Source organism: Neodiprion pinetum, chromosome 1, assembly GCF_021155775.2.
Source record: "Neodiprion pinetum isolate iyNeoPine1 chromosome 1, iyNeoPine1.2, whole genome shotgun sequence".
NCBI classification, from domain to species: Eukaryota; Metazoa; Arthropoda; class Insecta; order Hymenoptera; family Diprionidae; genus Neodiprion; species Neodiprion pinetum.
In genome coordinates, this window is record NC_060232.1 from 36,106,529 (window position 1) to 36,131,210 (window position 24,682).

General features: G+C 34.1%; 2 protein-coding genes and 1 long non-coding RNA gene across 3 annotated transcripts; 2 read left to right on the top strand and 1 right to left on the bottom strand.

The window, feature by feature from the left end:
• The first annotated feature begins 924 nt into the window (after positions 1 to 924).
• On the top strand, positions 925 to 4,043 carry Rcd5 (microspherule protein Rcd5). The gene is made up of 6 exons (XM_046627337.1): positions 925 to 1,304; positions 1,379 to 1,751; positions 1,898 to 2,098; positions 2,186 to 2,605; positions 2,740 to 2,955; positions 3,492 to 4,043. The coding sequence occupies exons 1-6, from the start codon at positions 1,186 to 1,188 to the stop codon at positions 3,579 to 3,581; spliced, it is 1,419 nt and encodes a 472-aa protein (XP_046483293.1). The 5' UTR covers positions 925 to 1,185; the 3' UTR covers positions 3,582 to 4,043.
• Positions 2,663 to 20,240, bottom strand: LOC124219632 (uncharacterized). The gene is made up of 4 exons (XR_006883435.2): positions 20,117 to 20,240; positions 7,825 to 8,118; positions 4,469 to 7,764; positions 2,663 to 2,914 (listed from the first exon to the last, which is right to left on the bottom strand). It is a non-coding gene; the product is annotated as an uncharacterized lncRNA (long non-coding RNA).
• On the top strand, positions 7,452 to 23,060 carry LOC124219495 (uncharacterized). The gene is made up of 3 exons (XM_046627114.2): positions 7,452 to 20,489; positions 20,690 to 20,929; positions 21,597 to 23,060. Exons 1-3 carry the CDS (start codon positions 7,452 to 7,454, stop codon positions 21,660 to 21,662), a joined length of 13,344 nt encoding a protein of 4,447 aa, XP_046483070.1. The 3' UTR covers positions 21,663 to 23,060.
• The last annotated feature ends 1,622 nt before the right edge of the window (positions 23,061 to 24,682 follow it).

Here is a 24,682-nt window from a genome sequence, read left to right on the forward strand (position 1 = left end):
AATATGCCATATACATCTCTATATAAATATGTAAAATGTTTGTATACAGTACAATAAAATGAGATCTAAATAATATGAAAAATATTCGTATTGTTGATATTAATTTGTTATTTAATTGGATCATAAATTCTAGATCTGAGATTTGAATTTTAGCGCTACATTCGACATTAGTTATGTCTGTTATGTCACTGATACTTCGGAGGGCGCAGAAGTTCGTATACGGAAAATTACATTGCTGTCTTATGCCAGCTCCACACTCCATTGTACTCTCACGTGGAGAGGGTCACGTTTGCATTGGTTTCGGAGACTGGAAAACCCGATTTGACTGTAAATCGGTTTTTTTTTCTAACGTAATCCTTTGTCACCTTTGTTGGTCGTTTGCTGGTCGGCCAAAGCAAATTTCCAACTTTAGACAATCAATTGCTTTATTATGAATGTGAGAAGAATTTTTATTTGAGGCCCATATGAGATTTATAGTGTTGACACCGCTGACTGACATGCCGACAATGATATTCTGCCCTTTTCTCTTCCTGCGTTAGAACGAGATAATGGATGTAACGATATCGACAAAACACTCCAGCATCGTCTCCGTTTACCAACAAACAGATAATTTATATGTCTCCATTTTAACCTTCTCCCTTTCTGGACTATAAACGGTGATGTTGATACATTAGGTTGATTATTCGGATTCAATCGTAATATTAATAGAATCCTTTCAATCATATTTTAGTGTATTTCTTTGGCTTTATGAATAAATAAAACGTATGTATGTACCTAATTGCGTGACTAGCAGACAGATGGTAATTATTCTGTTAATTTTTAGGGAAGTTTGCTTAAGATTCGGAAGAGGGCACTAACGCGCCGTAGAATGATAAATTATAGTATGTGCTATGTTCTACCATTGGCTCAAATCTATGACGTAAAACTAATGAAGCAACCACGCACAATAACAACAGAACGTGACTGTGTACCGTCAACTTTGATTAAAACTAAGTTATAAAGAAATCAGTGTTTTATTCACACGGGTCAATTAATTACTGAGTTTTGTGACTACTTCAAATTTTTTTTTACAACCAATAAATCAAACCACGAACTGAATTTTTGGCTTTGCATTCGTCGATCCGTAGTGCATACACACTTCACTTGAATATTCGTTGCAAGTTTATTTTTCTACAATAATCAGCGATGGATATCTCGTCTTCTTCGAATATTAATGTTTCTGGTATTTCGCATGATACTGATGGATTTTTAACCCTTCCCGTAGAATCTCCAAATTCTGACGCTTTAGGAATAAAACGCAGAAGGTACGGTACCCTGTGAACACTAAAATTTGGTTAATAACTTTAAACTTGTATTGTTACCACGTATTTAATTACAGTTCTTCGCGGACGATAAAACGTCGAAAATTTGACGACGAATTGGTTGAAACCACATTCAATCTCCAACCTCCTACAGCAGCAACAAAATCTAATTCACGATCAAGAACTGTATCTATGTCTGGTGGACCGCTAGATCTGTTGCCATCCCCTACGCTACCTAGTCCCATTCCAATCCCAGCAACAATAACCCAGTCAGACAGATGTAATCGACGTCCTAGTAGGCCCAGTGGTTCTACAGGTCCTGGTAGAAAAAATAAGAAGAACAAAAATCATCCACATTCAATTAACGCAACCAAAGACTTAGGGAGATGGAAACCAACAGATGATTTGGCTTTGATAACTGGTGTTCAGCAGACAAATGATTTGAGAATGGTATATATATATATATGACAAATATGTACACTGCTCATAAACAATTCCTAGCAGTTTGAAAAAATGTTGTTCTGTATTGTTTATCCAAATGTATTGTGGCTTACAAAAAGACACATTTTAAGATTGTTTTTGAAATTTTTTCTCAGGTCCATCGAGGCACCAAGTTTTCTTGCCGTTTCACATTACAGGAAATACAGCAACGGTGGTATGCACTGTTATATGACAGTGCGGTGTCTAGAGTAGCTGTTCAAGCAATGCGTAATTTGCATCCAGAATTAATTGCCACAGTTCAGGCTAGGACACTTTACAGCAAAGCCGAAGAAGATCTTTTGGGAACAGTGAAATCTGTACAGTACCCACATAAGAATACAAAAAACAATTTTATTCATTGTATTCGTCCATTCAATAAATTTGTCCACCTCATTTTTTCACAGAGTTCTCAACCAACGTTGGAAACGTTTCAGGAACTTTTAGAAGTAAATGCTCAAACATTCTACCCTGCACGAACAGCCAAAGCTTTGATGGCACATTGGCAGCTTATGAAACAGTATCACTTATTACCCGATCAAACAGTTCAAAGTTTGCCCCGTGGTGAGCACGTGTTGAATTTCTCTGACGCAGAAGATATGATAAACGATTCTGAACTTGTTGAACAAAAGGATGAAATGATCGATGCAGAATTAGCCATGGCCGACAGAAAAAATAAAAAAGAGATCCGAATGTTGGAAAACGAGCTTGGTAGATGGCAAGTTCTTGTCGATAGTGTGACGGGCATCAACCCTCCAGATTTTGATAATCAAACTTTAGCCATATTAAGAGGAAGGCTCGTTAGATATCTTATGAGATCGCGAGAGGTGAGGAAAGGAATCGCTTTATAGTACATATTTTATGTACATAGAATACCTTGGCAATTGGTTTTCAAATCATTGGTTTTTTATTGCACACACATTGTTTTAAACGTGTAAGAACAGTATTTTAATTTTTGAAGATCACTGTGGGTCGTTCAACAAAGGATCACAGCGTTGATGTTGATTTAACCTTAGAAGGTCCAGCCTGGAAAGTATCCAGACGTCAGGGCACCATACGTTTGAGAAACAATGGTGATTTCTTTCTATCTTCTGAAGGAAAGAGGCCAATTTTTGTCGATAGCAGACCCATTTTAGCTGGGAATAAAATGAAGCTTAATAATAATAGCGTTGTAGAGGTAAGTGATTTTTAATTAAAGGTGTTCTGAGGGAAAGTGAACTTTTGCGTGCACTCGTGTTAAGTGACAGCCGTTCACTTTACACGAAATTATATATACACGAATACCGTTATGCTCAGAAATTGACACTTTATACACTATTTTTTATGCACATTGAGCCGAAAAGAACTTATTTTCATAAAACTTATAAGTCATCAATTATGTCAAAATCGCTTTGATGACAAAATTGACGGATTTATGTAGTTGGACATTACATGCATCATGACATTTTTGTGATTGTGTAAAAATGCGGAACATAGTTTTTGATAGATAATAAATTATGATATTTATATCTTGTAAAGTTGGTTTATCATTTTTGACAGAATATTCAATAATTAAATTGTGGCACAAATTTATTTACTTTTTCTGTGCATGGTTACCCTCGATATATGTTTTCAAAGTAAAAACAATATGAAAGCAACATGTAGATAAATATTGTTTTGTACCGACTATATTTATTTTTTTACTCAACTATTCTAGTGAATAATTTGTTACAGATTGCAGGCCTGCGTTTCATATTTCTGATAAACCAAGAATTGATATCCGTAATACGTCAAGAGGCTGCTAAATTAAACCTAAACCCTTAAATGAGACAAAAAGTAAAGCGTGCACGACTAAGAATCGACATAATTGGAATCTCACAAGCTTATCAATCTGAAAAATTCGCATGCTGAAGTACTGAACTCGAGTGATTCAATAGAAATATCTTTCCTAGTGAATTCTATATCTAAAATAGGGTGTCAAGTGAATATTCCAAAGGGCTTTTAGTGCGTGGATAAGTGACGATGTGTGTGATTCCAAGTGAAACTTTCACTCACTTGAAGAAAATGAAAAAATTCGTAAAAACCTGAATATGGTTTTTGGGTATATACGGTAATTAGAAAATCTGTAGACTAGTTATAGAAACAAAGTAATTTTCGGCAAATCTTTACGTTGTTGAAAAAAGAGATTCCGTCACATATAGTTATTAGGGAACAACATATGACGTATAATTACAAATGCATCACTCTTTCTCCAATCACAGTGAATAAAGATGTGTGTTACTTTGATTAAGATTTATTATTACACCCTTTTTATTTAGGTACAGTTTTTTTGGGTACATTTCGAATCCCAAAGGCTGTAAAGACAGCGAGTAATACCGGTGGATATTTTATCATTGATATTACAAACACCTTGCTACCTATGAGGGATTGATGATAATCGATAGTTTTAATTTATTTCGTGAGATGGCGTTAGTAGTGGTATTTGTGTTCAACATGGCGTGCGTGTTGTCGCAAGTGATTTTGATAGCCAGGTGAGCTCGCGTTTTTTTCCTATAATTTAGTGATTACGAAGCATTGTTAGTTGTTGCAAATATACGAAATCAGTGAATGAAAGTGACATTATCGTATAAATGGAGATGTTAAACCAATGATCACTACGTGAGTATTGTTTATTATGTTAAATATGTCAAGGAAGGGGGCAGACGGTCTACCTGGCAAGGTGCATTCATCGCAGGTATTACGATATATGCAGTACGAGTATATTCTCTACGACACAGGTCCACACGCAACGTTATTTCGAGACCTTTTTCATTCTTGATCGGCGAGTTGTTTCCAAGCCACGTTGTTGATCCAACTACAGCACATCCTCCGATTATTGTTTACCTTCATTTCGACCTGTTCCTAAATTCGTTAGATATTATCACTCGCTTTTTATCGTACTTATTCGAGAAGCCTTAGTGCTCGACTTTGCTGATCACTATTGTGAAAATTAGTTATTTCTTATTTTTTTTTTTTCACGAATCTATTAATTTCAAATTCATTTAATTGATTCTTTGCATGCATATCACTCGCACCAGTATCTTTTCTGTATGAAAATATCTTTGAAGATTACAAATATTAAACACTTGCAGAGTTAATTTTTTATCACACGTTTCACCATTAACACTAATACAAATTGTATCGCGGATTGGTTTCTTTTCAATAAAAACAACGATTTGGCAATCGATGGTTCCATTAAATATTTAGTTTTTCGTCCTCTTATTTTTACTATGCGAAACAAAGGGCCTGAATGTTGTTTTTATATTTTCTCTTAATTTGTTGTTTTCGATAAGCCCATCAACAACATTCAAATGCACAAATGTATTACTCACGTAGTATTATAATGTGAAATATTTACGCATTCTGAGAAAAAGTAGGTGCATATATACCTATCTCTTATCAGTCTTGATATATTTATCTACCCTTTATGCTTATTGTTTGAAAAGTAGTAAAAAAAGAAGAAGAGAAAGAAGAAACCAAAAATGTGTAATGTTTCATGTGTCACATTCACTGGACTATCTATAATGAATAACACGTAAAATACAAATCACAACTGTTGAATTACTAATTCTAAGTAAGAGTACATGCTGGTATTGCTATATAATATAAATACATATATGCGTGGCAAAATATTAAACTGATTTGGCACAATCTTCACACAATTGGTCGAACACCTTCGTTTAATATGCTTGTGTAGCAAATAATCGCAACTGGAATTCGAAAACAATTCGATCGAATGATTAAAATTTGTTTTGTTTTGGTTAATAAAATATATTATTACAATATAGGTGGCCAAAAGTATTTTTCTGCAATTATTACATCTTTACATGATTGAAAATTTTTGATATTAAATAATTTAACGATTACTAAACCCTTTATAATATATGTAAGATCATTAGACCTAATCACCAATTAACTCGTATAGTTTTTGGCTACTATAGAGCTCCAAGACGACTGACATGAATATGCTTCTTGAATCAAATCTTTATTTCTACGATTAATTTTGCTTATCTTGAAACATAGCGGCACAACACAACTGATTTGCTTATCGACAGTATAATAACTTTTTTGCATTCTCACAAATTTATTACTATATACGTATTACCTATACTGCCAACAATGCCCACACACGATGATATGAAAATGAATTTAATCTATTTTAATTGTACTGAATTTGTTTGAATTGGAGTGTATTTGGAAAGTTTCACGATTCTCATACCTTATCACAGATTTTGATGGGTTTCGTTATCTCTGTACGAACTTGACGATTACTTAATTCCTTAGATCTGTTATTTTTTATCCTATGACCTTCAGTGTGTGTTTTCATCGTTTACCAAATGATGAATATTTGAGCTGTGTAATCAGAACTGTTGTGTAATTTATAACTGGGAGAAAATACCACTTCCTTACTCAGCCAGGCAAAGATATTTACATTTTAGATTGTTGTATGCTTTATTGTTGTCAGTACATCGGTATTGGTAGGCATAATGTCATACTTGGGTCAAAATTGATATCTATTATCACTTCTTTTTTTAATACACAGTCAAACTTTACTTCACTTTCATCATTCTGACTATTTGAATATTGTAGAATATACGATGCTCTATTACTTCCTGCTCTAACCGGTGTCGCAATAACGATACGGATACTGGTATACAAAATACAATGCATTTACAAAACATTTTGGTTTCATTTTCCTATCGAAGCAAATATTTTCTGTGTAAATTTGTTTACTCGAAAGAATTATTTTCTTGTTCGCCTATTTGGTGACTCACAACTGTTGAATTTAATTCCATAAATTATGTTCGATCACGAGAACTAATTAATCACTACGTTTCATTATTATACTATTATTAACTATTGCATATTATTAGAATACATTATCGGTATATACCAAGATTAAATTATTCAGAATGGAAAACTTCATCAATAAACTGAGTATCAACTAAATCAATAAAGTATTATTGACAAACTAAAAAAACTGTGAATACCTTAAATGACATCAAAATAGTCAATGATATTCACAAGAAGATGATGCACCTTGCCGATACATCGTTGTAAAATATTAGAATTACACACTTCATAATGGCATATAAGATTCAAGTTCGTTTAAAATTTTAGATTCATTCTGTTTTTGTTAAGTGTTTTTTATTAATTCATTGTGCTTCTGGTGTTAGCTCTGACCTACAACATGTATGTTTGTACCATCTGAAATATGTAATCTACATATAAAATATGCAAGAAACACCTCAATCTACATTTCAATTATGAATGGATGATTTCTGTAAGCGTTTTTTGGAACTAAATTCTGAAAATTATCCCAAGTGGGATTTACTTTACTCTTCGGATTACTCAATTAATGATATGAATAATTTAGACAATACTATGTTCAGTATAACACTGATCTTTTTAAATACCCAGTCTTCTCAGGTTTTTTCCTATATTCTAAGGTTGAATTAACCCAATCGCAAAAATTATAAAGATTGTCAATTTAATTTATCTGAATTATTTAAAACGCGATGTAGTATATATGTATTTCAGGTAAGTAGAAGTTTTATTTATTTTTTTAGGAATACACAACATTTGAATTCATCAATGGCAGCTTGAAAGATGCACGACTAATTATATAAGAAAATTGAAGCAAGACAATGTACAATGAACTACAGTGGAAACATGCCAGACTGGCAACAATATCATTCTCCACAACTAATTGGGTCTGAAGTACCATCTGCTGGTGGTCAAAATGTAAACCACAGTCCGATTTTCGGGCCCAGTATTAGCCCGAGAAGATTGAACGGATCCAGCTTCAGCCCCGAAGGATTGACGAAGCCCCAGAACGATGCCAATTATAATTCCAGAAATTTTCAACAATCGCCAAATACATTAAATGGGCACAATGTTCCTCCTGACAATCCTTCCATCGGAGCTACAGTGCTGATGTCAGGATGTCACAGACATTATGGGACACCTAGTCCAAGAAATACGATGATTGAAGGTACGAATGCTTCATTGGATTCCAGAAACGTACCTGTAAGTTCCATGAACGAAGTATCGGGACAACAAAATCATCAAATATCAATGAACGGACTTGCTGGGCATATGAGCTGCCCTACTATTAGTGGACCCATGGGACCAATGGGCCAAAGAACCACACCCACCGCTCTTCAAGCCCCGTTTCCAACAAGCAGCAGACAAGGACAAGGATCTTACATGCCTTGTAAAGGTCTGTGCTGTAATCCGGACACCAGTCTCAGCTATCAAAGTTGGGAAAAGTTTGGGCCTTATCCACCGAATGTGCCGAATCGTAGTGACACTGGTTATTCTGTTGATAATAGAAGATTTGGTAATGAATTTGTAAGTAGAGAACCTTTAAGCACTACAGCCTATAATGTAGATCCAAGGAGAAACTTTCCTGATTATAAGTACAGAAAAGATTCTATTATTCAAAGACCCTACGCTCATCCTCCAAGCATAATACAAAGTTATCCTGTTCAGAACTACAATTTTACGGGAGAGTATCAAAAGTATCCTGGTTACCCTGTAAAGGAATATCCTAGGGACAATTCTATCACAAATCCGCAGAATCCGGCCATACTTAAATATCAGGAACAAAGCGTTATTGTTCAACAGAAATATTTTACTAAACAAATACAATACCAAAATGGAGTTATACCAAAGAGCATCGTGCCAGCCAATATGGGAGGAAATATCATATCGAGAGCACAAAATCCGTATTTTAACCCGCCACTAACCAGGGACTTTCCTAGAGACTATTCAGATAGTAATACATTGGCTAACAAGGGAATACAAACTCCAAATGCTATACATCCAACTTATTCGAAATATCAAATGTATCAGCAAAAGATTGCTATGCAAAGGTTCTCAATGGAAAATCACATGCAAGAGCTGACACGGATTCCGGGATACCAATCGCAACCGAAGTATCAAGAATGTATTTTGAGGCATAAAGAATTGTTGAGGCTACAGCAAAACGTTGACTACCAAAGTATTGTCCAAGGTACACCCAGAGCTGTCACATCACAGGTAAATGATGACATACCACCGATTAATCTGCAATTTGATCAAAATGGAGTCTTGATTAATTCGACCTTTGCACCTGCCGGATTTTCTAATTTACAGAGCCCAATCAATGTTCGAAACTCCAAAAATATTCAAAGTGTGACTAACCGAGAAATGGGAGCAGAAAATATGCATCACCCTGAGCAATTTAAGTCCCAATCAACCATTGAAAATCACATACAAACTCAAGTTTCTTCTTCACTGTCCCAGTGTTCGCTACCTTGTAAAAATGAAGAATCTTATTCACTACAAAAAGAATTCAAAGAAGACCAATACAATGTAAAAAAACAAGAGAGAGAGGATCACAATGTATCTAATATCGAAAATGATAAGACTTCATCCATACTTCAAAGAAACTCGAGCGATTTTGCCGACAAACCAGAACTTGATGTACGTCAGTTTTTGGCCAACTGGGATGAATCGGAGGATGAAGATGCAGGCAACGGTAATCTGCCAGATGTTGTGTCGAGCAATTCAACATCCAGTGTTGTTCCTGAGTATGAAAGTACCAAGGTTATTTCAGACAACTCTGAAGAACCTGCAAATTGTTCAAATATTCAAGACTGTCAGAGCACAGATGATTGTGAAAGGTTTGAGGATACCCAAAATAATAAAAAATCTTCCAATTACACGGAAAATAAAACATACAAATACGATTCACAGCGAGATGGTGACATCAGTAAATCATCGGAACAAGATTTTGATACTTCTGATTCTAATAAAAGCATCATCAGAGATGAGACAGACATAAAATCTACTGGCAGTGATTATAAGGGTGAAACAGAGTTACATGTTACTGAGAAGTTGCTCGATTGCCCAGATATACATATGAGTACCAAACTACAATGTCAAGAGAAGAAATCTTTGGATAATAACAATAGTCAAGAAATTTCGAACCCGATGGAAGTTGATATTATGGTAGCAAAAAAGTCAACTCAGGAAGAGACTATAACAGCTATTAAAGAACACATAGAAACGCATAAATATGATTCTAGTGTAGACATTCATTCTGACATTGAAGAAGTATCTGAAAGTAACGACAACAGTAGGTCCAGCTATAGTGGAGAATCCTCTGATAATAAAGAAAATCATTTTAGCAGCAACGAGGATCTGTCTGACTCTAGCAATGCTAAAAGAATGAATCGCCATTCGATTTCAAGTGTTACAAAACTGCCGAAAACAATCAAAGGTACCGAGATACATATTGATGCGCAAGAATTAGCTGCAATTCCAGTTTCACCCAAGAGTAACTCTGAGATTCTAGAAGGCTCGGATTTACAAAAACAAAGCAGCTTTGTGAATGAAGAATCACATAATCCAGATGACATAAGCTTACCAGACCTACCAACATCTGAATGTACACCAATTTCCACTACTTTAAACACACCAATCCATTCCGATAGCGAAGAATCATTGGATCCTGTTATTGATTTGACGATTCCCACCAATCCAATAGAGATTATTCAAAATAGTCCTATGTTGAGCTTCACTCATTCTCCGATAAAAATGGAACCATATGAACACTTTGACGAGAATGACTTCACAGGCAAATTATCACAGGATGCTATGGACTTTGACTTTCACGCAGATAATAGTTGTGACAATGATTTTGAAAAACTGACCGACGTAAGTAGTCATACAACAGAGCAATACAATATTCCTCAGAGCAATGAGGAGACCTTTGATTCTGATTGCATTGAGGTATTGTCTGAGAAAGTAGAACAGAAGATTATAGGTGATATGCATAAATTAGAGATAAAGGAAATTGCTGTGGACAGTAATATTGCAAAGAATTTATCTGCTGATGGAAACCAATTCTCTTTTAGCAAAAAAAATGCTGTAGCAACAAATGAAACAAACAGTAACATGGGTGATACGGATTGTGAAGTTTGGTCAGTAGTTACTGTCAGGGACCCAGAGCATCAGATATCCAATACTACTGATCATCAAGAAGAAAAAAATTACGCAGACAAATTGCAAACTTTATCAGAATTCGGAAACAAATTATCTGAAAGGTTGAGAGGCACTAAAAGTAATTTTGAAGAAGATGCGGTGCCAGCCCCTACTGACAAAAATTATTGCAGCATAAGTAGATGGCAAAATAGGTGTGAAAGAGACGACGAAGTAACTGCATTGAATTTAGTGAAAGATGAGAATAAAGTAAGTTCAGATTCTAAGAAAATGAATGATAGAGTAACAACTTCACAGGCTGTCACATGTGAAGAGATATCTTTCAAATCTTCAGATAATAGCAACTGCGATTCTTCAGTGGAAAGCAAAGAACTATTCACATCAGCGGAACACACAGACTTATACTCGTCATCTTCAGAGGGAGATGCCATCTATACACAGACTACAGAAAATCAACAACATTTTTCAGGTACATCAAATATCCCACTAATTCCAGGGGAATATTTTGAAGAACCTAAAATACCTGTCTTACCAATGGAAGGGAATTGTTTGACAAAGATTATAAAAAATACATCACCTATAACCGATTTGGACGTTCTTGGATCTGATGATGAAAAATTAGAAAAAATTGATGAACTCTGGATGGAAGTTGGTGGTGTAGAAACCGTTGATAAAGTAACAGATGTGAACACTGACTGCTGCACAGTGCGCGGTAAAATTACTAATCGTCAAAAAATTTTGGATTTAAGGAATAAACAACGGAAATTACAAAATAGTGAATGTAAGCGTCTCAAGAAGTCTGTCAAAACAAAAGATGTAAGCAAAGCATTTGGAAGAATATGGGATAACAGTAAAGAAATGGAATTGAGGAGTAACACTTTCAAAAACTCACGACTTGATGAAACATGTAGTTTGAATGCAGTGCAACAAACGATTGATCCTATAAACGAAGAAGTACGCACAGACTGTTCAATTAACACCGGAGCTAATAATAATGTAGAAATATTACCAGAGCAGCGTACTCTCAACAAACCTCCAATCGTTTCAAAACCAATAAGTAGTAAATTGTTTCGTGAAAATGATCACCTAACTCACAAAATTTGTTCAGGAAGTAGTGCTACAGAAATAATGAAATGTCAAGAAAAAGCAAATCATGTTAATGACATCGCCACAAAGCTTTTGGAAAATGCTCGACTGTTTGAGCCAGAATTGAGGAAAACAGAGATACTGAGAAAGGACTCGACTTGTACCAATAATGTTAGCGATACTAGTAAAAAACGTATGAAGCTTTTGAAAGAATACAGAAAAATGAAAACTACAGTAAATATGGACAGTGCTAGCAACCAGTCAAGAAAAACCGAGGATGATGTAAAAAGTGATATTGTGTTGTCAACTGACATTGTAGAAGGATGCAAACAAATTGTTGTCACAGATGTAGCAAAAGTAGACAGTGAAGTTCTGGAAAATTTGAACGCAAACACAGTTCAAGAAGTTTCTCAAGAGTCCAATTGCTTAAGACAAAATATAAACGTGGATCCAGCAGTGTCCACTGATATTATAGTACCTGAAGAGAAATGTAGAAAAACATTGCATGATGGCGACAGAGCTGTACTCGATAAAGATAGACAAATAGATAATGATTATTATGTAAATATGGAAGACAACATCACAGTTGAAAACAGTGGGACTACCAATAGTAGCAAAACTTTGAATACCATGGTTGTGAATCTTTTTGATAAAGATACTAATGAACGTGCAATAAATTTATCGAAATCATTGACTGACTTCGATTCACTTCAAACATTACATGAAAAAGGTTGTGTACCGAGTGACAATCATAATTCGTATATATCAGAAGATTTAAGAAGTGATGAGATTAGAGAAATCAAGAACGGAGGTAACGAAGAGAAAAATTGTGCTTTGCCGGAATCTGTACTAGCGGTAGATAATCCACTATATACACAAATGGTAGAAAAGGATAACGATGCTTTGGAAGAGAATGATATCAAAGCTGTGGACGACAATGGAAATTCTGATATTACTTTGGCGCCTGCTAGTTTAGCCGAAGAGCCTACTTTGAAGGAGCATAATATGCATGAAACCGATCGGCAATCAATAAAAATTACTGCCGATGGTTGTCAACCTGAGAAATTTTCTCCCATTCCACAAAAAATCCAAGAATCGATAGACTGTACCAAAAATCCGGACCAAATGGTTGATAACTTTCTTGCCTGTGAAAATTTGACTGCAGCTTCCGAAAATGAAAGCGCTGAAACCGCTGAATTTACATCGAAACACAATGGACTTTCAGCATTGAACGAGTCAATGACTGAAAATGAAGAACAGAATGAGAAACATGATAATGAAATAGTAGATCGAGAGCTTTCATGCGATTTACAGAATGAACATAGAGATGTAGTTTCAGATTCATCATTTGTAAATAACGAAAAATTGACGAAATCAGTGAGCAGTTTTGATCAAAGTAAGGAAACTAGTTCCTTCAATCCTGCTCGAGAAGAGGAGACTACTGTTGACAGTCATCAGAATTTATTACCATGTCGGACTAATCTTTTAAAAGCTAGAGATACTGAATCTACAGAGAAATGTACTGATACATCACCATGTCAAGAAATAAAAAATGCTCACATATTCTTAGCAGAAAAGATAGAGGGGATGGAATGTGAGCCGAATATTGTTAGCAACAGTTCAGTAATCCTTAAAAAAGATGTCATCAATGATTTTCTCAAAGAATCACCAATGATGAACGAGGACGCTGAATATAGAAGGTACTCTTTGAATTTAAACAAACCTCTCCTGGAAATTTCTTCAGAACAGTCGACAAAATCTGAAAATCCACAAAATAGTATTTTAAATGACATCAATTTACCTTTGGGGACTGATAGAAGTATGGAGACAATCAGTACAAGTTTGGAGGCCTTTGGATTCGAAAATTCTTTCAACTATGATTTCAACAATTTTGATGTAGCACCAAACATTGATGAGGTTGTGGAGAATGATCAAAGCAATACTTGGAAATATTCGAAAGCACATTCTCGGTTTGAAGACTGTGAGCGTTACAAAAACCCTGATAATTGCATCAATCCAATTTTATCAAGTTTGGAATGTTTGGATAATTTAAACACAGTTCCCATTTATACAACTAAAGATGGCAAAATCACATATAGCCCAAATCCAAAATTCACATACAGAGCATTGATCATGGAGGCAAGAGAAAGAGAAGGGTATTCAGATACACGTGAATCGTATTCCAGACATTCCAGAACCCCAGAAAACCTCAGTTATTCGAAAAATCAAATCTCGTTTCGCAAGAGGAAAAGTAGTAATGGGTACAGACACTCCGGGGGTTATACTAAGAAGCATTATCTGGAACACTACGAACCAAAAGAACATGGTGAATCTTCAACGACCAATTCAATCGAGCCATGGAATAAGAGTTGCTTTAGTCGTAACAAATACCGTCATCAACCGAGAGATCGAAAGTCTCATCATTTTCCGCACCATAATCTTGTTTCACAGAAAAAGCACGATACTCAAAAGATAACACAGGAAATATCATCTAGTAAGTATAAGCTTCGGGAAGGCTGTACTATCCTTGAAGATCGTCATAAACAGAAAAATGAAACTGTAAATTCTTTCAAACGGAAAAATAGGACAGAATTTGAACAATCAACGGAACAGTCTGGCCCTGATCCTGTCTTACTTAGAAACACTCGAGATCTGAATGGTTATCAAAATCCTACAGAATTTGCTCAACCAAAGCAAAGTACAAGTAAAACAACATCTATTAGAAAATTGAAAAATTGTGGAAAACATGGCAGCATTGAAGAAAATGTGTCTGATTTGCAGCACGGTGATCAACCAAAAGATCTTCACAAAATATCGACACAAAAATTTGCTTCTGAATCTGATAAAAATAAACATATAAGTGAATGTACTGCAAACCTTGTGTCATTAAAATTAGAGCCAAGTACATTCAGTCACCCACAATACATTGAGAAAAAAACCATGGATTTCAAAGTGAAACAATTAGAATTAAGCTTTCCAAAAATAGAAGATAAACCTTTCAATGATCAGTACTTATCAGAAATTCCAAGCAGAAAATTAAGTGAAGACGTAAATGATGAGTCAGAAACCACCGATCAATACTTATCAGAAATTCCAAACAGCAAATTAAGTGAAGACCTAAATGCTGAGTCAGTAACTAACAAATTTCGCCGTAAGGAAAACAAAACAAATATGCTGTACGATCACATTGATGGATTCAAAGAGAACACTGAAAATTCAGTTGTTCAACGAGAAAGCTGTCTCGCAATAGATATACCCATGAAACATTTATTCGATGAAACCAAAGAAGTTTACCATGAAAAAAGTGAAGCAAACGTACTGTATGATCAAGTCAATGATTGGAAAGGTGGCTGTGAAAGTTTGGCTGTTCGCCATGAGTCTTTTCTTAAAACGGATGTACCAAAGGAAACTTTACTAGATAAAACCAAAGAAGTTCACCATGAAGGAAACAAAGAAAATGTGCTTTGTGATCAAAATGATGATATTTATGAAACTAGAACCTCAAATATATCCGAAAACAAACTAAATGACTTAACTTTTTCAGAGAGTGAATGCGTAATTCCTTCAGGTTCTGTAAAATCTCCTAAGACGATAGAAAAGTTGGAAGAAATTGATCATAACTTGAAAAACATAAATAGCACAAAGGATAAGGCAATTATTAATGGCTCACACATTGAAGATGAAACCTGTTTGACACCATTTGAAGTCATTTCGGCCAATAAAGGTTCTCAAGAACCAAAGGTTGCAGAAATATCAGAAATGCAGAACAAAATTGGACCGAAAATGAGTTCAAATACAAGAATTCAAAACTCTCCAGAAGAAGCTAATTCTAATCAGCCCTTGAATAATGCAGACATTCAGACCAGCTTAAATTTTGTAGAACATTGGTCATCGGAAAACCCAGATGTCGACCAGGAACACACGTTGAACAAAGACAGTCATATTGATAATAGACTTGAATTGAAAAATGGAGATTCCATTAATGAGGCTCGAGGTAATCTTGAATCTGCCAAATCGAATGACACCATTTTTCATCGTCCAGAATTATCAGGCAGCTCACAAAGTGAACAATATCCTATGGAATTAGAAAAGAAGGTATCAGAAGTAGAATGTAATGAAATCACATTAAAAAATGAAAATGGAATGCTAGTAAAAGATTGTGCGAAAGAACAAGTTAATAGCCACATTATCAAAACGAAATCTGAATATGAGAACATAACAAAATCTCAACCGCATTTTGAAAACTATATCACATATTCGCCACTAAGCGAGAGCCCAGAAGACTCTAAGGCAATTCCAAAACTTGTGATAAAGAAGACAGATAGTTTGAGTTGTAAAAATATATGCCTGACGTCAGCTGTACTACTGCAAGGTTTAGGTACTGAAAAAATGTTGGGCAAAGACGTCAAGAATACTAAGGCCTCTGCACATCCTAAAATACCAAAAATATTGATCAGAAACGCCAAATCACGTCCTAGTACACCATCAATAGAAGAAATATCTGAAGAAAAATGTTTCTCTCCATGTAATAAAGAAGATAATAAATCTCACAAAGTGAAAATACTGTTAGAAGAGACGCGATCTACAAGTCCCACTGCAGCATCTCATGCAAACAATCTACATACCGATATCACAGAAAGTAAAATTCCGAAGATCAAAATTAAGCTGGAAGATAGGCTATCAAAAGTAATTATTGAAAATGTTATTACGGAGCCCTGTGAATCAAACGAGGATGCTCAAAAAATCATTCCAAAAATGAAAATCAAAAAATTAAACGGTACGCTGCGACAAATTGTGGACACTAAGATATTGCCTGTTTCTATTCCTCGAATGTTTATTTATACAGAGTTAGAGAATAAGAAACAAACACGGACTATTATGAGAGAAGATGAAAATGAATGTAGCACGTTGGGTGAAAACTTTACGTCTGTTGCACCAAATTCTATCCTAAGTAATAAAAAATTGATGAATGATACTGAATTTAAAAGAATTCCAAAACTTAAAATAAAAAGGCAAAGCTCAGGATGTTCTGTAGAGTTGGAAAGAAAAAGACACAACGTGAGTCCTGTCCAATCAGAAACAAAAAAGGTTAAAAAATCTCTGAAATTAACGGAATCCAATGATAAAAAGCCTTCTAGCAAATCATCTGTATCTTCCGAACACCAGGATAGCCCGAAGAAACAAGATAGTTCTGCCATTGGACGGTCTCATCAGTTGAGTTGTTCTGAAATCGACGAGTATGCATCAGCTAATGATTCCTCTGGTAAAATAAGAGGTGATCAATCAAAATCCACAAAGGGAAAAATTTCTGTTGGTCCAAAGGAAATACCGAAAGTTATTATCAAGAGAACCTCGCCCAGCGCAGAATTTAAATGTGAATTAAGCAAAGGTCGGCGAGATGCGATAATATTGAATAAAATGTGGCAGCCAGAAGTAAAGCTTCAGCGTTCTTGGGTATTAGATTGTATGGCCAAAGATTTGAATTTAAACAACCTAAAGCTTAAACTTGCAACTCCTGGTAGCTTGAAAAAGAAAAGTTTATTACAGAAAAGGACAGAAATTAAAGCTATGCATGTAGCAAATGATAATGTCAACAAGATTTGTAGTAAAAATAAATTGTTTAGATCCAAGTCAATGTCTGATTTGGTATCTGAGCAAGGACACGCCGGAACACTTGTCGATTATTATAATAGGCAACTGAAGCAGACAAGTGTTGTAAGTTTACCGATACATTCAAGTACTCGTAAGAGATGCAAGAGCGATTTGGGTAGTATATTCACGAAACATTCAGAGAATTTAGAATTCGAAAAAAAATTAAGGTACAATTATGATTCACACAGAATACAATTAATGAAAAAACATGAGCTCATCTGTAAAGATGATGTTGAAAATTTTTCAAACATTCAATCAATGAAAGAATGTCAGGTATTCACTGGAAATCATGAGAATATATGGGATCCAGAAATAACATCCGAGAAATCATGTGTTTTCCAAAATCACAATGAATCACTGAATCATATAAACACATTCAAAATCAATCCAGAGAAAATTCTAGATGAAAATATGAATTCAAAAAGTGAACCCTCTTTACTGGAAAAAACCCCAATATTAAGTGACAAAACTTTAAATAAACCTTCTATCGATTCGAATCTAAACTCGAAAATTCTTACAAACAGTTCGACATCTAACTTTGAATGTAGCAAAAATGATAACGAAGGCGTTCATATTCTTGCAAGTTGTTTCAGTGCGACAGGTAAACAAGAAGTTTCAGAAGACACTACACTGACAAAAAATTCCACTGTTAATTCTCTTCAGAGGCATATCAAACTTGGTACAAACATAAAAGAAATGCGAAGCACAATTATTGAGGATTGCAAAATGGATGTGACTCCGGTCGAAACTGAGATATTGCAAAATAAAGGCATGTATTGTGATGAAATAAACCAAGCCAGAACTGTCATTGACGATATCAATATACGTGACCATTCAATAACTTTGCGGCATGTGATGTCAATAGAACCAGTTGTTGATATTCCGAAAAGAAATTCAAAAAACTGTTCTTATAAAAATTCCATGAAATTTACAAATGCTTCGCAGATCGTGGATCCTGAATCTATTGATTGCGTGTACAACATAACTAAATTAAATAATACCAACAACTCAGATGACGACGCAAATCAAGGGCATAATCAAAATTATGTTTCTGAAAATTTCATATCAGACAGTGCTACAGAGGAGCAAAGGAAAAATTCTGTCCTTAACGAAAACGTACTTAAAACACCTCTTAATCTCAGTAGCACTTCAACAGATTCAAATACTGAATATGTTCAGAATCCTGAGATTGATACTAACCTGAATAGCAGCCTAGGTAGTGCAACTGATGGCGATGAATATTCTATGATTAAAGCAGAATCTTTCGAAGCAGCTCAAACGATAAGTGAACCAGTATCAACTTCGCCAAGCTTTAGTCGATATGAAATGGAAATCCCCATGTATACAGATGCAATCAAGGACAATGAAATGTGTTTGTACTCCGAGGATGCAATCCCTACACAGTATGAATTAGAACTAGAGCTTACAGACACTTTGGCTCATGATTCTTCAGAAGTACCAATACCTGAAACTGGCAACTACGACAAAGAAATTCCGTATTATTCTCAAGATGAAACAAATGAAAATGCTCAACACTTGCCCAATATTTTAAGCACTTCTGGAAATATTGTAAACCTCAATGAAACAAAATCTGAAAGTGCTATGCCTGAAAACAACGAGAATAATTCTGTCGAAGTTTGCTCCATAAAGCACCAAGAAGAGCCGTTAGCACATCCTGATGACGAAGATGCAATTTCACGCAGATATATTGGTAAACTCAATTCAGATAACAATGGGCATACGGAAAGTGCTGTAGGACATGATGGGAACATAGAAGAATCTTTTTGTCATTCAGATTCATTGGTAAAAGAAGTTCTTGCTGCTAAGGAGACATTGAAAAGGTGTCTTGCAAAGAATAAAGATGAAAATAGATTTAAACTCAAATCTAGACCAAAAACAGCTGCTGAAAAAAAACAGGGATTAAGTTTCGACGTCAGTGCGCTACCTGTTTGTAATGAAAGTCTTACTACGCTGTCAACTTTGCCAAATGGTTCTAAACTAATGGATCAAAATGTTGATACTACCAATGAAAATAAATTCCTTCAGATTCAAACCAAGACCAAGATTCAAATGAACACAAATAAGTTAGATAGAAAACATTCCAAAGGTAGTAAGCATAATTCAATACAAAGAAAATATTCCAGCTTTCTTCCAAATGTAGCGCAAAAAAATGGCAGCATTACACAAGTGAAAGGATCTTTAATTCCGAAACATAGTTCAATAGATAATAAAGGAAGCATTGAACTAGCCGAAGACGATATGACCATATCGCTAAAAAATTCAAAGCACTTGATGAAAAAGAAATCTTTTTCAGAGACACATAAAAAGATACCTGGACTTATGAATTCCAAAGATAATAAATGTAGATCTAAGATGTTGAGGCATGACCTCGATTCAAAATATGTTGGAAAATCCAAAATCGGTCTGGAAAATATTACATTACAAGAATCCAGCACAGATTTTGTTCAGTGTAAAGAAAAATTAGACACAGCTAAACCTAAGTACAAATCATTGAAAACCTTATTGGATCAAAATTTAAAATCAGTAACGGACAAAACAAAATTTAAATTTTATAAGATACCAAAACTTACAAAACCGACTCATCGTGAAAGCCAAAGATTGACTGAAGAACTTGAGGAGTCACAGAGAAAAGAAGCAAGAATGCCAATATTAGAACCTCAAGTTGATATAAACATGGATATTGATATCCCAACCTTCAATTTTGGCCGAGAGATGTCAAGATCGCCACCTGTCATAACAATTCAGGAAAGTGTAACTCATTATGAGACAGCAACTTCAAGTTCCAGGGATGACTTATGTCAGGTGTCCTCAAATAAGGAAAAGGAAATCTTGTCAAGACAAGAAATAATGTTTACTGATCCGGAGACACCGGAGGCCATGTTAACGCACGGTAAAGGAACAACTGTTGCTGACATTGTAAATGATATGGCGTATCACGAAAAAGTGAGTAAATGTTACGATTGCAAAAAACTACTGTGAACATTTTTTTTTGTCACAAGTTTTTTTGTTGTAAATTTTACTAACAATTGTTGAAAACGTTGAAATCCACGTATACTTGGTTCCGGTGAACATATGAATTTAATGCTTCATGTTCTTTTTCAACAATCATACACCACTATTCCATTTTTGTTATTTTGTTGTAGGCGATAATAAAACATAAACGATACTGTACGCTATGCGAAAGGTGGTTTCCAACTGTTACAAGATATAGAAGACATTTAAGTGGATATCAGCATCGCCACACGGAATTAACTCAGAGAAGAACGATACACGCACTGTTTACTCTCTTCACTGGGAAACCATGTCCTAGATTACAACCACCTGGCGTTGTAAGGATTGATTGCGGACCAGGAGAATTAACGCCTCTACAAATAGCCGTACAGGTATATTTCAGTCATTAAATTTATTCATTTTCATGTACTTCTTTAGAAGCATATCAATATTTACATAATTACTCAACTTCAACGAAGTATGTATTTGATAAAATTGTGGCCTCAATTATCAAACAATACCGCATTTCCCAAATTCAGTTGCAAAACATTCGCTGAGCTACCAGCTATAAAAACAGGAAATTCCCATACCTATGGGTTATCAATTCTTGCTGTAATGGAAAAAAAATGTATCTGAGCTCGAACATATTGATTTGAGAATGCATGCAAAATTTATGAATACATGGCCCGGCATTTGTGTCAGTATTCCGTAGTTTATTGATCATTCTCCCTTGTGTGGTGTATATATGGTATGATATTACTTGTGTCAGTTAATGTTTGTAAATAATAAGTTCTATGAATATTGATTATTTCTCTCTCATTATCATTACTGGCCATCGTATTGCGTGAAAATTATTATCAGCAATAACAATGAAAAGTTCATTATTATAAAACGGCAGGGCGTAAAATAGTAATGACGTTTTGTTTGCGAATTAAATTCTCTCCTGCATACCTGAAAGGAGTGAATTTTTTTAGCTTAACTGAATATGTGTATTCATAGCATAAAATAGCAAAGTGAATCATTCATAAAGCAATCAATAAGACTGATTTTACTTTTCAGGGAGTAACAAAGGAATCCAGAAAAATGGATAGTAATATTGAACAGCCAACAAATGATGATAAGTGAGTTTAATGGCATTAGATTAATTACCGGGGCATTAATAGAAGTTAATAATAATAAATGCGCAGTTTCCTAATACGATTGGCACTATTTTTAGGCATCCTGCGTTTTAATGGTAAACCTTTGACTGGTTTGAATTGAATTCCGTAGAATATTAGTCATCATTTCATATTTAGTTTATTAGCCAAAGATATTAGCAAAGCATACATTTATATTTTAATTGTGGTAACATAGTCTCTAGCTGTATAAATGATGTTACATTTGAACCATCTTTTATTAATGTATACATATAATTAATCAATCAGCTTTTATTTATATCATGCAGGTATAAATTACCTGTAGATTGTATACAGCATAAAAAATATATATGTACATATATTTTGTTCCAATTACTTCTGAAACAGTTTCACGTAAAATAACGGAGCATATGCTTTTGTATCATAGATTTGATATTGCTCTATGCATAAATAATATGTGCAATGCTGTACTACCGAAATATTTCAGTGCAAAAGATGTAGTCATCACAAAAGAATAGTTCAAGAGTAATTTTAGTATATATAAACGCTCAATTCTTCGCGTCAAGTAGTTCGTATTTGATACATCATTCTTAGCTATGAATAAAATTTATAGAAATTAATATTATAGGGATCAGTGGCCTATGTTTGTTTAATTCCGAACTATACCGCCGATAAGTCGATGATTGAAGCTAAAAAGAAAACATATTTATCAATTGCATGTGATCTCATCTACATATATATACATATATAAATGTACATACGTATGTAAATCTATATGTATATATATGTATGTATATGTATGTATATTTACAATCATTAAATCGAACAGAATAGAAGATGAAATATAATTCACCAAATAAGACTATAATGTAAGTAAAATTAGGTAATATCGGAGAAGACGTTAGTTCCTGGCTTAAAAAAAATAGAATAATGCTATTAAATTATGGTGTTAAGGTTTTACAGGGTTTATACTTGTTTTCTTTCTTATTCGATATCAATTTATTTATATTTATTTTGTTTTAACATATAGTGATGGGTCAGAGATAAAAATATGAGATTGCAAATTTATGCGGCTATAAAATTTGCTGAATCTTATTTCAGTACTTAGGTATATTAACACAGCACGCGAAAATCGGTGTCAGAAAATATACAAATTTTATCTGTTTTTATGGATAATGATGTGAAATTTCAATCAGTTATTTGCTATTGGTTTAAAAAAGTGGTGAAACGGTTGCTCACTCGGTTTAGATGGGTAATTTTGCAATACCAATAAAACTTTACCAATGAATTTGGAAATGACCGGCATCATAATTTTTTAAATAACCTTATGAGGTCCTAATATTTTTCATTCTGCTTATTTATTTTAACACACAAGTAGATTTATCATCTTTGATTTCCTAAGAAAAAAATCTTGATGTACTACTTGCACTTTAGTTCAAACAAACAATTTCTTAACTTACACGGTTTGACTCGCACGAGTGCCTTAAATACACCTAACAGTATTCGTCGACATATTATATATATGATATGTGTATGTATATACCATCATATATGTATATCTATATCGCGTTGTGTGTTCTATGTGCCTAAAATTGGAAAAAATCATATATGCATTGATAAAACAGTATACATACACTATATATATAAAAATAATAATGGGGAAAATAGTGAACTAAAAAAGTGGAGTGATCCTATATTGATTTGTATATTTGTGAACAATTTGTTACGTTTAGCATGCGTGAAATAAATATCAATTGTTCGTACTGTTGTGTACATCAGAGAAGGAGGGGAAAGAAATGATTCGAGACCATAATATACTTAGATTAAATATTATCAAGTTATATAAGACTATTATATTATTTAAGAAAAATATTTATATATGTATACACACATATATGTATGTGTACTTTATATATATATATATATATATACACATACATATCTTATATACGACACTTGTGTTATATTTTGAGGCTTACATTGTATATTATATGTAAGTGTTGTACAACTAGACAGTGCATTTTAATGATGTCCAAACAGTGTTGCGTGTTAGCAACAATATGGATACGCTTACAGATTTAGAGTACCTTAAAGAATTCCGCAGGCATTTTATCATATAACATTGAATAGCCATGGAATTGTGCTTTTCTGTTACAAAACATAAGATTTACTCTGATAAAATAGTTCAAGTTACAAGTGCCTACACGTATAAAATTGTACATATAAAAATCGCCCAGGGTCAGTGTAACTTATCTCTATAAAATATTTAACGAAATATTACCATCAGAATCATTTTTTAATATTCTACCGGGCTGTTTGATCAATGATCGTGCCGCGAAAACAATGCTGAATTCGTATAAAAATTCTATCTGCAGTAGCACTCTTGGAATTAATATTATTAGGTGCTCGAACTTTTATAAAATTAAATGTGTTAGTTTACAGTAACTGCAACGTTTTGAATGATAATTCAATGGCCAGCTAATCAACTAAAACAATAACTGAGATTTAGTTTGGTAATTATAAAAATAGAAAGGTCATTTCACTTGCCTATGCAGTGATGTAATACTTATACCTCTACAAGTAGCTGTAACATGTTCAATTTAATCGATTTTGTTGTAGTCCTCTTAAAAGTACTAAAAAAGGAAATTACGTTGAAATAATCTGAAACTATGCTCTGTAATTTCAATATTCTTCGGCTATGAAACGTGTCAATGTTTCAGTTTTATTTTTATGTTGAAGATGATGCGAAACATAAGATTACTGAAACACACGTACAGAAAAGTTATCACACTAATTCATCCTAAGTCAAATCATGTTACCCTTAAGCATGTTAAGTTTTTATTATTTCATACCCAACACTGATATAGTCTACATATTAATTATTTACCTTTATATGCAATTTAAAAAAAAAAAGCGGAAAAAATTATTTGTTTTCATAACTTTTACTCCATTCCTATACGAATAAAAACTATCAGCGATTTATACGTAGTATAATAAAATGAAATATAT

Excerpts from the sequence above, each read along its gene's own strand:
- Rcd5 (XM_046627337.1), top strand. The coding sequence starts at position 1,186 with ATGGATATCTCGTCTTCTTCGAATATTAATGTTTCTGGTATTTCGCAT. Across the intron at positions 1,305-1,378 it reads TTAGGAATAAAACGCAGAAG|TTCTTCGCGGACGATAAAAC; the intron begins GTACGGTACCCT and ends ATTTAATTACAG. Across the intron at positions 1,752-1,897 it reads AGACAAATGATTTGAGAATG|GTCCATCGAGGCACCAAGTT; the intron begins GTATATATATAT and ends ATTTTTTCTCAG.
- LOC124219495 (XM_046627114.2), top strand. The coding sequence starts at position 7,452 with ATGAACTACAGTGGAAACATGCCAGACTGGCAACAATATCATTCTCCA. Across the intron at positions 20,490-20,689 it reads ATATGGCGTATCACGAAAAA|GCGATAATAAAACATAAACG; the intron begins GTGAGTAAATGT and ends ATTTTGTTGTAG. Across the intron at positions 20,930-21,596 it reads CTCTACAAATAGCCGTACAG|GGAGTAACAAAGGAATCCAG; the intron begins GTATATTTCAGT and ends TTTACTTTTCAG.